The sequence below is a fragment of the Microcaecilia unicolor genome, chromosome 1 (genome assembly GCF_901765095.1).
Source record: "Microcaecilia unicolor chromosome 1, aMicUni1.1, whole genome shotgun sequence".
Taxonomy (NCBI): domain Eukaryota; kingdom Metazoa; phylum Chordata; class Amphibia; order Gymnophiona; family Siphonopidae; genus Microcaecilia; species Microcaecilia unicolor.
This window is the reverse complement of record NC_044031.1, coordinates 744,517,020-744,531,688: the sequence shown is the minus strand read 5'-3', so window position 1 is coordinate 744,531,688 and position 14,669 is coordinate 744,517,020. Positions and strand designations below refer to the sequence as shown.

General features: G+C 45.9%; 1 protein-coding gene across 1 annotated transcript in view; it reads left to right on the top strand.

Moving 5' to 3' along the window:
* AGBL1 (ATP/GTP binding protein like 1) overlaps window positions 1–14,669 on the top strand; it is a 1,046,841-nt gene that overhangs the window by 46,878 nt on the left and 985,294 nt on the right. The window contains exon 5 of the mRNA XM_030192481.1: window positions 2,440–2,533. Coding sequence (XP_030048341.1) covers window positions 2,440–2,533 — 94 coding nt within the window. The remainder of the gene's footprint in view (window positions 1–2,439; window positions 2,534–14,669) is intronic.

The following is a 14,669-nucleotide window of genomic DNA, read 5'->3' as shown; positions in this document are numbered from 1 at the left end:
ATAAATAAATAAAGGGTGTGTCAGAGGCATAGCAAAGGCATGGACATCCTTCTTACAGAAACATCCATTTTGGATGTCCTCAACTGCCATCGCAGGGACGGAGACATAGCAAAGGACGTCCTTCACCCATACTCTGACATAGCGAAGGACGTCCTTCACCTATACTCTAAAAAATAAAAAGACGTCCCTGACTAGCACTTGGACGTTTTCACCTGAACTTGTGTTTTTTTAAGGTTATAGATGCTATTATACACGCGTGTATGAAGCCGTTTTTGGCGTGCACAGAGCAGCCCCGCATAATGCTTGGCTGCTCTGCACTGGCTTTCCCTCCTTAGAAAGGAAATCGTGTGCAAATGAGCTAACAGCGAGCAGCTCATTTGCAAGCGATTTCCTTCATGCATGCCCGTTCCTTTCCGACTCGCTAAGGGATCGGTAAGGGAAGGGCTTTTTTCCATTCAGTTAGTGCATTAGTCCACTGCAGTGCCCCCTAGGGTGCCCGATTGGTGTCCTGGCATGCCAGGGGGACCAGTGCACTACGAATGCTGGCGACCAAATGAGTTGGATTTGGTCGTTTTTGAGATGGGCGTCCTCGGTTTCCATTATCGCCGAAAATCAGGGATCGACCATCTCTAAGGTCGACCATCTCAACAATTAGGTTGACCATCTCTAAGGTCAACCTAAATGTTGAGATTTGGGCGCCCTCGACCGTATTATCAAAACGAAAGATGGCCACACATCTTTCCCCGTCCTTTCGCAGGGACGTCCTGCGAGGATGCCCTCAGGAAAACTTGGGCGCCCCATTCAATTATGCCCCTCCACGTGGCCATTTTAGAAGATGGATGTTCCTTTGCTGTCACGAAATGTCCATGTCCCACATTTTGCCTGGTTCATAATTTGGACATTTCAGTTTATAAAATGGATGTTCATGCTGGACATTTCCAGCACACAGATTTCCATCTCGCTTGTATTTTACAACAGGCTGTATCCCATTCTAAAATACATATGAGATGGACATCTGTTTGTGAAGTTTTGACTGGGAAGTCCACATTCTGAGTTGTACGACCTTTCTAAAATGCCTCTCCACTTGTTATAATGTTTTGGCTATGATTTGAAAAGTGACATCAGTTCTACGTTTTCTCTATCATTGGAAAGATTGAAAGCATGCATAGATCTAGTTGTTCAATGGGCCAGGGGCGTCTTGTGAAATTTAATAAACAAAATTTTTATGGTTTAGTAATGCTTTGGTTCCTATTCCTTCGAAAATGACCTTATGCTCAGGAGAGATCCTTCTAAGAGAATCATCTACCAGGGTATTAGGAATATTTCTTGATAGAACCTTATCCATAGAAATGTAAGTAAATAACTTAGGGGACCATTCCACCCACCCATGGCCCTCTGCACTTAAATCGACGTGCCGGGATTTACGCTACATTTTCATTGGTGTAAATGGATGCGCATAGTTTTAGGCACTAGGATAGAATATGCTTAGGCAAAAATGTTTTCTGTGCAGATATTTTAAGCGCCATATATAGAATTTGGCCCAATGTGGTGAAAAGTATTTGCAGTGTTCTAGAACATATACTTTTAGGTGCATTGAGAGGAAACATATCCACGGATGCCTTTAGATGAAGGGAGAAAAATATCAGCTATGGATTGCATTTTCAAATCTTTACCCATTATTTTCATTGAATATAAGATCCATTGGAAAATAGGTGCAAAACAGAAATATCCATGAACTCTGGCTTGGAAAACTGGAGTGAAATATAAGTAGAACCTAATATTTTCCCATATTTACAGTTTGTTTTCTCTAAGCTTAAATATATGTTGATAAGTACATAAGTAATGGCACACTGGGAAAAGACCAAGGGTCCATCGAGCCCAGCATCCTGTCCACGACAGCGGCCAATCCAGGCCAAGGGCACCTGGCGAGCTTCCCAAACGTACAAACATTCTATACAATCAAGCCATTGTGACATCACTAATGAGGTTGGCTCTTATTGGTAGAATGAGCCACTATGACATCACAATAGGTTAAATCACTGCTTATGTAATAAAAGTGAGCCAAGTAGAGGACATAAGTACATAAGTAATGCCACACTGGGAAAAGACCAAGGGTCCATCGAGCCCAGCATCCTGTCCACGACAGCGGCCAATCCAGGCCAAGGGCATCTGGCAAGCTTCCCAAACCTACAAACATTCTATACATGTTATTCCTGGAATTGTGGATTTTTCCCAAGTCCATTTAGTAGTGGTTTATGGACTTGTCCTTTAGGAAACCGTCTAACCCCTTTTTAAACTCTGCCAAGCTAACCACCTTCACCACGTTCTCCGGCAACGAATTATGAATAATATCCAAATGTTAAACATGCATCTATTTGTTAATATCAGAAATGAGGTTTTACTGTTTATCTACTAACCATTGTTCTCCTTTGCCTATAGTTCCTACTGGGGCCATGCTGGGTATTAATGGAGCTATGGAGATGCTCTTTAAAGTCATCTGTCCCTACACAAGGAAACACACCCGGACAATCAAGTAGGTGGTTGCTTGGAATTTCTTTAGGATGAGTTGTGATGTGGCAGAGACTGGAAATCAACATTTGCAGTTTGGCTTGGTACAGAAAGGTCTATAGAATTCCCAATCTGCAATTTTATTTATTTATCTATGACAATTGTATCCCACATTATCCCGAAAACAAATTCGAGTTCAATGTGGCTTACGGTTTAGATTAAAAATACAGAGTTAGAATTTCCACAATAGTGAAGAAGTATGATGAAGTGGCTGAGAGTAATAGATTAGCAAATAAGCTACAAAGAGAGGGGCATAATCGAACGAAAACGTCTATCTCCATGGGCGTTTATCTCCGAGAACGGGTCCGTAAAGGGGCGGACCGAACCGTATTTTCGAAAAAAATAGACGTCCATGTTTTATTCGACAATTTGTGAGCTGGGCGTTTTTGTTTTTCAGTGATAATGGAAAATGAAAGCGCCCAGCTCAAAAACGAATAAATCCAAGGCATTTGTTCGTGGGAGGGGCCAGGAGTCGTAGTGCACTGGTCCCCCTCACATGCCAGGACACCAACCGGGCACCCTAGGGGGCACTTTTACAAAAACAAAAAAAAAAGGTAAAAGAGCTCCCAGGTGCATAGCACCCTTCCCTTGTGTGTTGAGCCCCCCAAATCCCCCTCAAAACCCACTGCCCACAAGTCTACACCATTACTATAGCCCTAAGGGGTGAAAGGGGGCACCTACATGTGGGTACAGTGGGTTTGGGGGGGTTGGGCGAGTAAGCATTAAGCAGCACAATTGTAACAGGTAGGGGGGATGGGCCTGGGTCCACCTGCCTGAAGTCTACTGCACCTCCTAACAACTGCTCCAGGGACCTGCATACTGCTGCCAGGGAGGTGGGTATGACATTTGAGGGTGAAAATAAGAAGTTGTGAAACATCATTTTTTGTGGTGGGAGGGGGTTAGTGACCACTGGGGGAGTCAGGGGAGGTCATCCCCGATTCCCTCTGGTGGTAATCTGGTCATTTAGGGCACTTTTTGGGGCCTTATTATTGAAAAAACAGGGTCCTGGAAAAGTGTCCTAAATTCTAGCTACAAACGCATACTTTTTTTCCATTATCGGCGAAAGGCGCCCATCTCTCCTCGGCCGATAACGACACCCCAGTTCCACCTTCGCCACTCCTCCGACACGCCCCCGTCACTTTGTACGCTTCCACGATGGAGTGCAGTTGAAAACGTCCAAAATCGGCTTTCCAGTATACCGATTTATTCGTTTTTGTGAGATAAACGTCTATCTCCCGATTTGGGTCGAAATCTAGGCGTTTTTCTCTTTCAATTATAAGGTGGATAGTGTATATATTGATAGATTCGCAATACAGAAAAGTGACAAGATTATGAACTGGTTATTGTTATATTAAGTGAACGGATGGTGTATTGCTGACTAACAATACACCAGCCCGATCAGGACTTCAGCTGAACATTACCTGAGCACTCAATATGACGGAGGTCTTTGCTCCTTAAGAAGCTCTTTGCGAAACAGAAGCTTGCTGTAGAGCGTCTCCAGCCCGGTCACAAGCTCAGATAAGTGCAGCCTATATTTCAAAGTACCAAAAAACGTCAGCAATAAAATACGGAGGTTTTTTGACTAATGACGAGCTAGCCTGATATCCACGCAGAAAAATTTTTCTTCACTGAGGGATATTGTAGGCATCAATCATAAAATGTTTATCTAAGGGTTGATATAAAAACGGTTGAGCATCTGAAGTCTTTCCCTCCATCATATCCAAATTACTGAACTAAATATTGAGAGTATTAATTGCTTTGTTTTATATTGAACTATTGTTATATTAACCAATGTAATGAATTCTAGAATGAACTGGTGGAGAAATGAGTTTTTAGCAATTTTCAGAACTGTAAGTAATTGGAATCAAATCTAATAGATTTTGGGAGAGAGAGTTTTAACATTTGTTTCCAATATAGCGAAAATCAGCAGAAAGTAACGCTAAACGTTAGAAATGTCCATAGGAATGCATTAGCGTGTCTAATGTTTAGCATGCCCACAATTTTAGCATGTGCCGAAAATGTGAGCTTGCCTTACTAATTGACCCTCATAATGACCAAAAGAAATAGAGCATTTTTGCACTCCAGGTTGGACTTCTTTGTGGTTGGAGTCTGGAGTGGAGGATTAGCCTAGTGGTTAGTGCAGCAGACTTTGATCCTGAAGAACTGCGTTCAGTTCCTACTGCAGCTTCTTGTGTCTCTGGGCAAGTCACTTGACCCTCCGTTGCCCCAGTACCTGTATATACTAGCAGGCTTATTTTCGAAAGGGCTCGCCGGCGATCTTCCGACAGAAATTGGGAGATCGCCGGCGATCTCCCGATCCCAGCCAGATCGGTATTATCGAAAGCCAATTTTGGCTGGCTTCAACTGCTGTTTCGTCACGGCGCCGGCCAACCTTCAAGGGAACATGTTGGTAGGGTAGTGAAGGTGGGACAAGGGGCGGGGATGTGGGTACGAGATGGCCGGCTTCGGCTAATAATGGAAAAAAAGAGGCCAGCTGAAACAAGCATTTCGCCGGCCGGACTTGGTCCATGTATTTTTAGGATCAAGTCTGGAAAAAGTGCCCAAACTGACCAGATGACCACCGGAGGGAAGCGGGGTGACCTCCCCTTACTCCCCTAGTGGTCACCAACCCCCTCCCACCCAAAAAACTTTTTTTGCCAGCCTCTATGTCAGCCTAAAATGTCATACCCAGATCCTTGACAGCAGCATGCAGGTCCCTGGAGCAATTTTTATTGGGTGCAGTGCACTTCAGGCAGGTGGACCCAGGCCCATCCCCCCCCACACCTGTTACACTTGTGGTGGTTAATGTAGAGCCCTCCAACCCCCCCCCCCCCCCCAAAAACCCACTGTACCCACATGTAGGATCAAAGTGCACTGCACTAACCACTGGGTTACTCCTCCACTCAACCAAACAACTGATGAAAGCATGCGCATCTAAGATATGTGTGGACCATATATCATTCTTTAAATTATGGGCCTTATATTCAGAGCAAGTTAAACAAGCAGGAGAGGTTCCAGCCCACCTAAATTGCAGTGACCTGCTCAACTGTCAATATTCAGCAGCAGTAAACCGCAGTGCTGCTGTATATCATCTCTGATTGCCCATGTTAAAAATAGGCAGGTCAGGGGCAGCACTGGGGAGGAGCCTGTGGTTATGCAGGTGCCGGTTATATTCACTGCAGGGACCCATATAGCTAACTGTAGGAGTATTTGCTGTGATCTCACCCACCCTGTGTGCATATGAGAGCACCTTTACAGCCAAAATGGACGCTGCAACCTTTCACCTATATGTCTGACTACCAACTGTGCAGAAGTCAGCATTTCAGCTTGTAATAGATTTACTGAAGCCTGCACCACCTCCAAGGTCACTCTGTATCGGGGGAGAATGCATGTCCTTGAGGGAGAGAGAGAGAGCTTACGAGATAAGACGGACAAAGGAAGCTTCATACAGATGCTGGGAGTACATGGTGGGATTATTTCTGATTGGCTCCCAGAAAACTGATTGGTCTGAGAAGCGGGAACAGAAGGAGACTAGTTGCTGAAGAACCGAAGAGAGAAGAACAGAAGAACAGAGGAGGAGAACACTTGCATTTCTGCAAGCACCTGATTTACCTGAGAGACTTACTGATAATACCTGGCAAAGCTTTTCCCCAGATTACAGCTGTCTACAGGATCTATACTGAGTCTGTATCATCTGTGGCTGATCAAAACAAGTGCATCACCTGAGCTTGTGGGACCTCGCTGAGACATTCGGCTGAGGTATCGGAAGGAATCTGATCTGGTGACCGGGACGGTGAGATCATAGTTTACTTCCTTCAGGCTGGGTTAGATAATTAGTCTGTGCTCGGACCCATCAGATGTGTGACGTCAGGATTTATGATCTCTAGTTGCTGTTAGCCTAGTATAAGATTTGTGTGGTAATCATTAGGATCTCGGTATTGTGTTTATCTGTCATTACAGATTTTAGCCCATAGGATAATCATAGTTATTCTCTATATTTTGGTATCATTGTGCATGCAATCAGGAATTGCTGATGCTATAAGCTGATAAGAGTTTTCTATATTTTTGTATATAACGCTGTATAAATAAACTAATATATTCCATTGGTCTGTCCGTTATTTTCCATGCAGCTAAGGTTGGGCAGAGGCCACGCCCCCTAGACATAAGCGAGTACATAGGTAGGAATTGGCCTCTTACAAAATATATATATAACCACCTACAAATTGGGGGCTCGTCCGGGATGGTTAGTGCAGGAATAGCAGAAGTTAAAACTTTTTCTGGGGCTTTTCAGAAAGCTGGTTTCACCTTCTGTTTTTTTTTTGCACGAACTGCAGTTTTACCCTAGCTGACGGCAGAACTTTGTTTATACAGCTGTGTTTTATTGCTGTAATTGGTTGACAGATTTATTACTCTGAGCTCCAAAAGTGAAAAAAAAAAAAACGGTTTCTCTAACTCTCTGTAAGGAAGGAAAACAGGGTGTGTTTAGTCTTTAACATGGCGACCGGCACGGTTGGCACATTGCCTGAAATTCTCCTGAGTGAACAGGAGAAGGGCGTGCTGAAAATATTACTGCCACTCTCTCATAGTAAGACGAAACCAGCACCTCCTACAGTAGAGTCTGTACGTGCTTTATTTGGTAGCAGTTCACCGAATAGCTCAGAAGCATATGCTACGGTTTTAAATACAATTATAAAAGAGAAACAGCATTTGTCACAATGGATGCTTTGTGAACTGGGCGTGTCTCTTTTGGCAGTTAAAGACTCTTTGATGAATGAGATAAGACAGGTATCTGTACCTCTAACAGATCGCATAGCAGAGTTGCAGTTAGATTTGTCCCAGACTAGGGAAACTGTCCAGGAGCGAGACAGTGAGTTAGCTGCATTACGAGTTGATTTACAGACTGTCAAATCTGCGTTAGCAGGGACCAATGTAAGCCCCGCCCCACCTCATTCCTCTGAAGAGATTTGTACGGAGTGCCAGACACTGTATGATAAGTGTAAAACTTTGCAGTGTGACCTAACTGATTGTGAAGCACTTAATTACACATTAAAGCAAGAAATTGCCCAGTACCTCGGGTCTTTTGATTCGTTGCAAGAGAAATTTTCTCGTTTGACTGATGCATTACACAACCAGACTAGGGAAACAGATAAGTTGCAGACATTAAATCGGGAGCTAAAACAGGTCTCAGAAGGTGTTCAGAGTGAGTTGCGCAGGGAGCTAGTGGCCACTCAAGAACAATCTGTGTCTGTGTTTCAAGATTGGCACGCAGCCAAGCTAGAGTTGGCGGAGTTAAAAGAGAAACAGGAGACAGTCTCACTACAATTAGAATGTACAGTGAAGGACAGAGATTCATTGTCTAAAGCATTAGATGAGTGCACTGTAAAGATTTCCACAATGCAGCAAGAGCTTACGCAAATGGCGCAGGAAGAAGTACCGTATACCTTAGAGTTCCCCGACAGTTTTGCTGTGGGTCACCCAAGCACAGCTCCCGAAATGAACCGTTACGTGAGCCGGGAGGGACCCGAGTTAAACACACCCATTGGGGGCATGGCTTCGGCTCTTTCCCGCCCCTCTGTACAATTCAGCCCCATAGTGGCTGGTGAACGAAGCAGCAGACCCGAGACAGTGCCACACCCATTGGGGGCACGGGCCCAGGGACTGCCTGCTGAAATCATCAGCTCATTTGGTCAGGTGCCTAGCTCAGGGCCTCAGCCTTCGGCAGATCCACCCAGTTTTAGCAACGCACCTGCCCCGATGTTCTCTACACCTGGTAGTGATCAGCGGCACTTCAAGCCGGAACCCAAGAAAGGAATGTCTATGGAGAGGCAGGCATATGTTATAAAGATGCTACGCACCGTAATAGCGCCTTTTAAAGAGTCTGCCTTGGTATCCATAGAAACCCATCTTAAGGCAGTGCATGAACTCCTGCAGACCATGCACGTCTCTTCTGAGAATGATATCAGAGCCCTCCTCAAATGGACCTTTAGTACCGAGTGCCATGAAGTTCTAGATTTGATCATGTCCGATAACCCCGATTTACGGTCAGTGGAGCAAGCCTTAGCGAAGCGCTACGGTCTCTTTGCCAACTCTCTGGAAGCTAAGCGTGCAGCGTATACTATTAGTTGTAATCCGGAGGAGAGTCCGCGGGAGTGGGCCCATCGCTTGAAGCGTGCATTTTACCAGGGGGGGGTGCCGCCTGATTCTAAAGATCTTGAATTTGGTGATTTCAGGGAACTTTTTATACAGGGTCTGCCTGATCCGATAAAGATTCCCTTGGCAGGAAAAAACGCAGAACCCTATTCCAGCCTTCTAAAGCAGGCTGAAGGAATTTTTGAAATCTGCCGCGCCAAGCCAATCGCAGAGACTCCTAAACCGACATCCAAGAGTCGCAACAGGGTGATAACACCCGCTGTTTGTGCGGTCACTTCCACGCTTTCTCTGGAAAACAAAGCGCCGAGACCAACTACGCCGCCGGGCTCTCAGGCCCTGCCGCGGGATGCAGCGCCCCCTATTGCACAGGAGGGACAGCAACAACCTAAAAAGAAGCGGTTTAATCAAAAGAAGTGGAATGCAGAGAAGATCCGTGCTATGCAAGCTCAGCTGGACCAATTGATGGCCAGATGTTCAATCGCGGAGTCTAGCAATGTACCTAAGACACCTCCATCTCATAAAAAGGTCAAATTCCAGAAGCAGAAGGACCAGTCTTCTAGACCGCCGACCCCTTCTGGGCTTAGTGTTAAATCTGTTGAGGTGGAACAGCCATCCTCTTCGGAGGAAGAACAAGCATGACTAGACGTGGCCACAAAACCTGTTACCGCAAGCGTCCCCACTGTCCACGTGGATGCGTTGTCGCCCATCAGTGAGGAGTCCCCCGTGAACCATGCTGCGTCTCAGCCCTCGAACCCGGAAGGGCCTCTTTCAAAAGACTCATCCCAGGAAGTCAGGTATTTTCTAGGTAAGCTTATATCTAAAGGTTACAGATATACCGTGGAGTTGTTAATTCAACAAGTACTTTCCTGTGAAGGTCTCCTGGATACAGCCTCAGAGGTGACTTTGGTCACCCAGGGCCTGTTTCAGAAACTAGAGGCATCTCTAGGGGGGGGTCAGGATGTGCTGCATGTCACACCGTGTGACTTGTCACTGGTGGCCTATGGCAATCAAAGTATTGGAACTGTGGGACAGGTTTGGCTATCTTTACAGCTTGGACAGATGACCGTCAGGCACCCAGCCATCATCACTACCAGTGAGGGTGAAGAATTTCTGATTGGAAATGACCTTTTGAAGAGATTTCGGCCTGTTTTGGATTATGACGAGGAAACGATCTGGTCTAAAGTCACTCGACCCCTTAAATATGTGCGAGGGAGATACTGGCGTACAGTCGGTGATGCCAACTCTGTGGAGCTACAGGACACTCCCCTGCGGACTGATCTCCGGTGTTCCGCGGATCCGCCCATGCGGGAGCCTCCGTTGACCGAGGCACCAAAAGGGGGTCAGAAGCATGAAGAGCTGGTGCAACAAGCGGACCAACTAGAGATTGTTTCACAGGACTCAGCCAAGACGGATGACTTAACAGATACTGTGTCTCCCGTATTACTTGACAAATCACCTCCTATCTCTGGTCCTGATTTTGCTCATCCTTGCAAGGTGACTGTCATCACCCAGAAAGGTGATGAATTCACCATACCAGTTCAAGTGGCTAACACCCAGTTGCTTCAAGCTACTTTACTGTTCACTAGTGATCTCTCCTACATCAGTGACTCTTTGTACAGCCAAATTCGTAAGTCTGTACAACTTCCCTTCAGCAGATGTTCCTCTACTTCGGTACAGGTACCGGGACAAGGCTCCAAGCCGCTTGACGGAATATGTGGCCTTCCCTTGACTGTGGGAAAGAAGACATTCACCCACCACTTCTCTATTGTCCGGGGCTTGAGGGAACCCTTATGTTTGGGGTCAGATTGCCTTGCACGACTGGGAGTTTATGTGGACCTGGTGAATCTTGTCCTGTGGAGTAGAATGCAGAACAACCCAGTGGAACTTGAACCTACGGCTGTTTGTTTGAAGTCTGGCCAGACCATTCCCCAGGTCTGTGAGGTAGTCTGTGACAAGGATGTAACCATTCCAGGAAGAGTTCGGGATTTTTCCCTCAAGCTTCGCCTCGCTCAAGGACAACGTCTGCTGGATGATGTAGTGTTCTTTAACCCACATGCCCACTTTCGAGACCTTGGATTGGCAATTGGGGTTCTGCCATGTTTGGAGGTCACCGGTACCACCTTATACCTGTTGGTCACCAATCCACAGTCTGCTGAAGTTGAGCTATCTGCTGGAGATTCTTTTGGCTTTCTGGTTGGCCAGTCCTTCCATGATGTCGAGGTAAGTTTGCCTATCCTTGGCAGGCTGCCTTCTTCTTGGGACACCTGCCAGGGGGGGGAGACGACTGACAGTTGGTTTACCTCTCCCAGGGGCCTCATATCTCTCGAGTTTGTTTGGCCCTATGATGCGACGTGTGCTCAGGTACAGGTGGAAGATGACTTCTTGTTTCTGTCCAGGGAAATGTCGGTACCTCAGAAGCCTCGAAGGGTGAATTCTGTGGAAACCTCAACCTTGCAGGAGGACACCTACATAACCCAGCCAAGTTAGGACAGCTGAAAAGGTGTCCTAACTGGGCCGGTTTAGGTATGCAGATCTTGGCATTGAATATCAGCTGGGACCCGCATAACCATTTTGTTGTTATTTTAAGCCCCCCAATCTCCCTGCAGGCCCCTGAAAAAGACCCCTTCCTTCCCCCTTCCCCCAGCTTGTGCGAGACACAACCCCCCCCCCCCCCCCCCCCCCGCCTTTTGGACCAGATAGACCTCCTCCGGGCCTACTTTATATCTATGGTGATATCCCAGGTGATATTTACTACTACTACTACTATCAAACATTTCTATAGACTTACGCAGCGCTGTACAAATTAACATGAAAAAACAGTCCCTGCTCAACAGAGCTTACAATCTAAATTGGACAGACGAACAGACAGCTAGGGGTGGGGAAATTGCAGTGGTAGGGGTGATAAGTGAGGGTGTTGAGTAAGAGAGTCATGGTTAGGAGTCGAAAGCAGTAGCAAAGAGGTGGGCTTTAAGCCTAGACTTGAAGACAGCCACAGACTGAGCCTGACGTACTGATATTTCTGAGTTTATTTTGTTGGGCAGACTGGATAGACTGTACAGGTCTTAACATAACATAACATAACATAGCATGACGTGACATAAGCATTGCCATACTGGGACAGACTGAAGGTTCATCAAGCCCAGTATCCTGTTTCCAACAGTGGCCAATCCAGGTCACAAGTACCTGGCAAGATGCCAGAAAAGTAAAACGGATTTTGTGCCATTTATCCTAGTAAAAAGCAGTGGATTTTCCCAAGTCCATCTTAATAATACATTATGGACTTTTTTTTTAGGAAGTTATCCAAACCTTTTTAAAAACCTGCTAAGCTAACTGCTTTTACCACTTTCTCTGGCAATGAATTCCAGTTTAATTACACGTTGAGTGAAGAAATATTTTCTCCGGTTTGTTTTAAATGTACTACTTAGTAGCTTTATTATGTGCCCTCTAGTCCTAGTATTTTTGGAAAGAGTAAACAAGCGATTCATGGCTACCCATTCCATTCCACTCATTATTTTATAGACCTCTATCATATCTCCCCTCAGCTGTCTCTTCTCCAAGCTGAAGAGCCCTAGCCGCTTTAGCCTTTCCTCATAGGGAAGTCGTTCCATCCCCTTTACCATTTGTCGCCTTTCTCTGAACCTTTTCTAATTCTACTATACCTTTTTTGAGATGTGATGATCAGAATTGCATAGTATTCAAGGTGCGGTCGCACCATGGAATGATACAAAGGCTTTAAAACATTGTCATTTTTGTTTTCCATTCCTTTCCTAATAATTCTTAACATTCTATTTGCTTTTTTAGCCGCTGCTGCACACTGAGCAGTAAGTTTCAATGTATCATCAACAATCCTGCTTATTTTCGAAGGAGAAGGGCGGCCATCTTCCAACACAAATCGGGAGATGGCCGGCTTTCTCCTAAGGCCAGCCAAATCGGTATAATTGAAAGCCGATTTTGGCCAGCATCAACTGTTTTCCGTCGCAGGGCCGGCCAAAGTTCAAGGGGGTGTGTCGGCAGTGTACTGAAGGGAGGACGGGGGCGTGGTTAACAGATGGCCGTCCTCGACTAATAATGGATAAAAGAAGGCCAGCCCTGACGAGCATTTGGCCGACTTTACTTGGTCCCTTTTTGTTCACGACCAAGCCTTGAAAAGGAGCCTGAACTGACCAGATTACCACTGGAGGGAATCGGGGATGACCTCCCCTTACTCCCCCAGTGGTCACCAACCCCCTCCCACCCCCCCAAAAAATTTAAAACACATTTTTTGCCAGCCTCTATGCCAGCCTCAAATGTCATACCCAGCTCCATCACAGCACTATGCAGGTCCCTGGAGCAGTTTTTAGTGGGTACTGCAGTGCACCAGGCAGGCAGACCCAGGCCCATCCCTCCCCTACCTGTTACACTTGTGGTGGTAAATGTGAGCCCTCCAAAACCCATCCGAAACCCACTGTATCCACATGTAGGTGCCCCCCCATTACCCTTTAAGGGCTATGGTAGTGATGCACAGTTGTGGGGAGTGGGGTTTGGGGGGCTCAGCACCTAAGGTAAGGGAGCTATGCACCTGGGAGCAATTTGTGAAGTCCACTGCAGTGCCCCCTAGGGTGCCCGGTTGGTGTCCTGGCATGTGAGGGAGACCAGTGCACTACAAATGCTGACTCCTCCCACGACCAAATGGCTTGGATTTGGCCAGGTTTGAGATGGCCGCCATTAGTTTCCATTATCGGCGAAAACCAATGGCAGCCATCTTTAATGCCGGCGATCTCTAAGGGCAGCCCAAATGTTGAGATTTGGCCGGCCCTGACCATATTATCGAAACAAAAGAAGGCCGGCCATCTTGTTTCGATAATACAGTCGGGTACGCCGCTTAACGGGGCCGTCATTTGAGATGGCTGCTCTTATAGATGGGCGCCCCCGTTCGATTATGCCCCTCAATGACACCTAAATCCTTTTCCTGTGCAGTGACTCCTAATGTGGAGCCTTGCATCGCGTAACTATAATTTGGGATCCTCTTTCCCACAGTCATCACTTTGCACTTGCTCATATTAAATGTCATCTGCCATTTGGATGCCCAATCTCCCAGTCTCATAAGGTCCTCTTGTGATTGTTCTTTATCTGCCGGAATCTACTATGCTACTATTATGGGAGCAGCAGTGAAGACCACTTGCTCCTATCCCTTAGAAAATGGCTATTATGACTTCATGGTACTACACAAGTGGTATATGTATAACTGTGAGTCTTGCCCATGTGTACGATATGTGCCATGTAAGAGCTTAGATACAACAGAAATCCACCTGGGTGGAGAACTGAAAGATCCCACGGTGTGTAGCAAAAAGTGAGTGAAGTGGGAAAATGACCACGGATTCCAGAAACAAGGGTACTTCAAGAAGATTTATTGAACATAGACTCGACACAGGACCTGTGTTTCGGCCATGAGGCCTGCATCCTCCTTATTTTATTTATTTATTTATTGCATTTGTACCCCACATTTTCCCACCTCTTTGCAGGCTCAATGTGGCTTACAATAATTATGAATAGTGGAAATATATTAGAAAATAGACATTTAGTGTTGCAGAAAGTTCTTGGGCAACATGATAATGAAAGGCATGATAGTAGTATAACAAGCAGAAATTGTAAGACAGTTCTGAATATATGTGGAGGAGTTGTGTATATTCACATTGGTTGATCCTTGTGGTATGCCTTGTTAAAGAGATGGGTCTTCAGTAGTTTGCGGAAGTTCATTAATTCATAAATCGTAAAATTGTGCGGCAATGCATTCCATAGCTGTGTGCTCAAGTAGGTAAAGTTTGACGCGTGCGTTAGTTTGTATTTCAGATCTTTGCAGTTAGGGAAGTGCAGATTCAGGAATGTGCGGGATGATCTTTTGGCATTCCTGGGTGGTAAGTCTATCAGGTCTGACATGTAGGCTGGTGCATCTCCGTGAATGATTTTGTGAA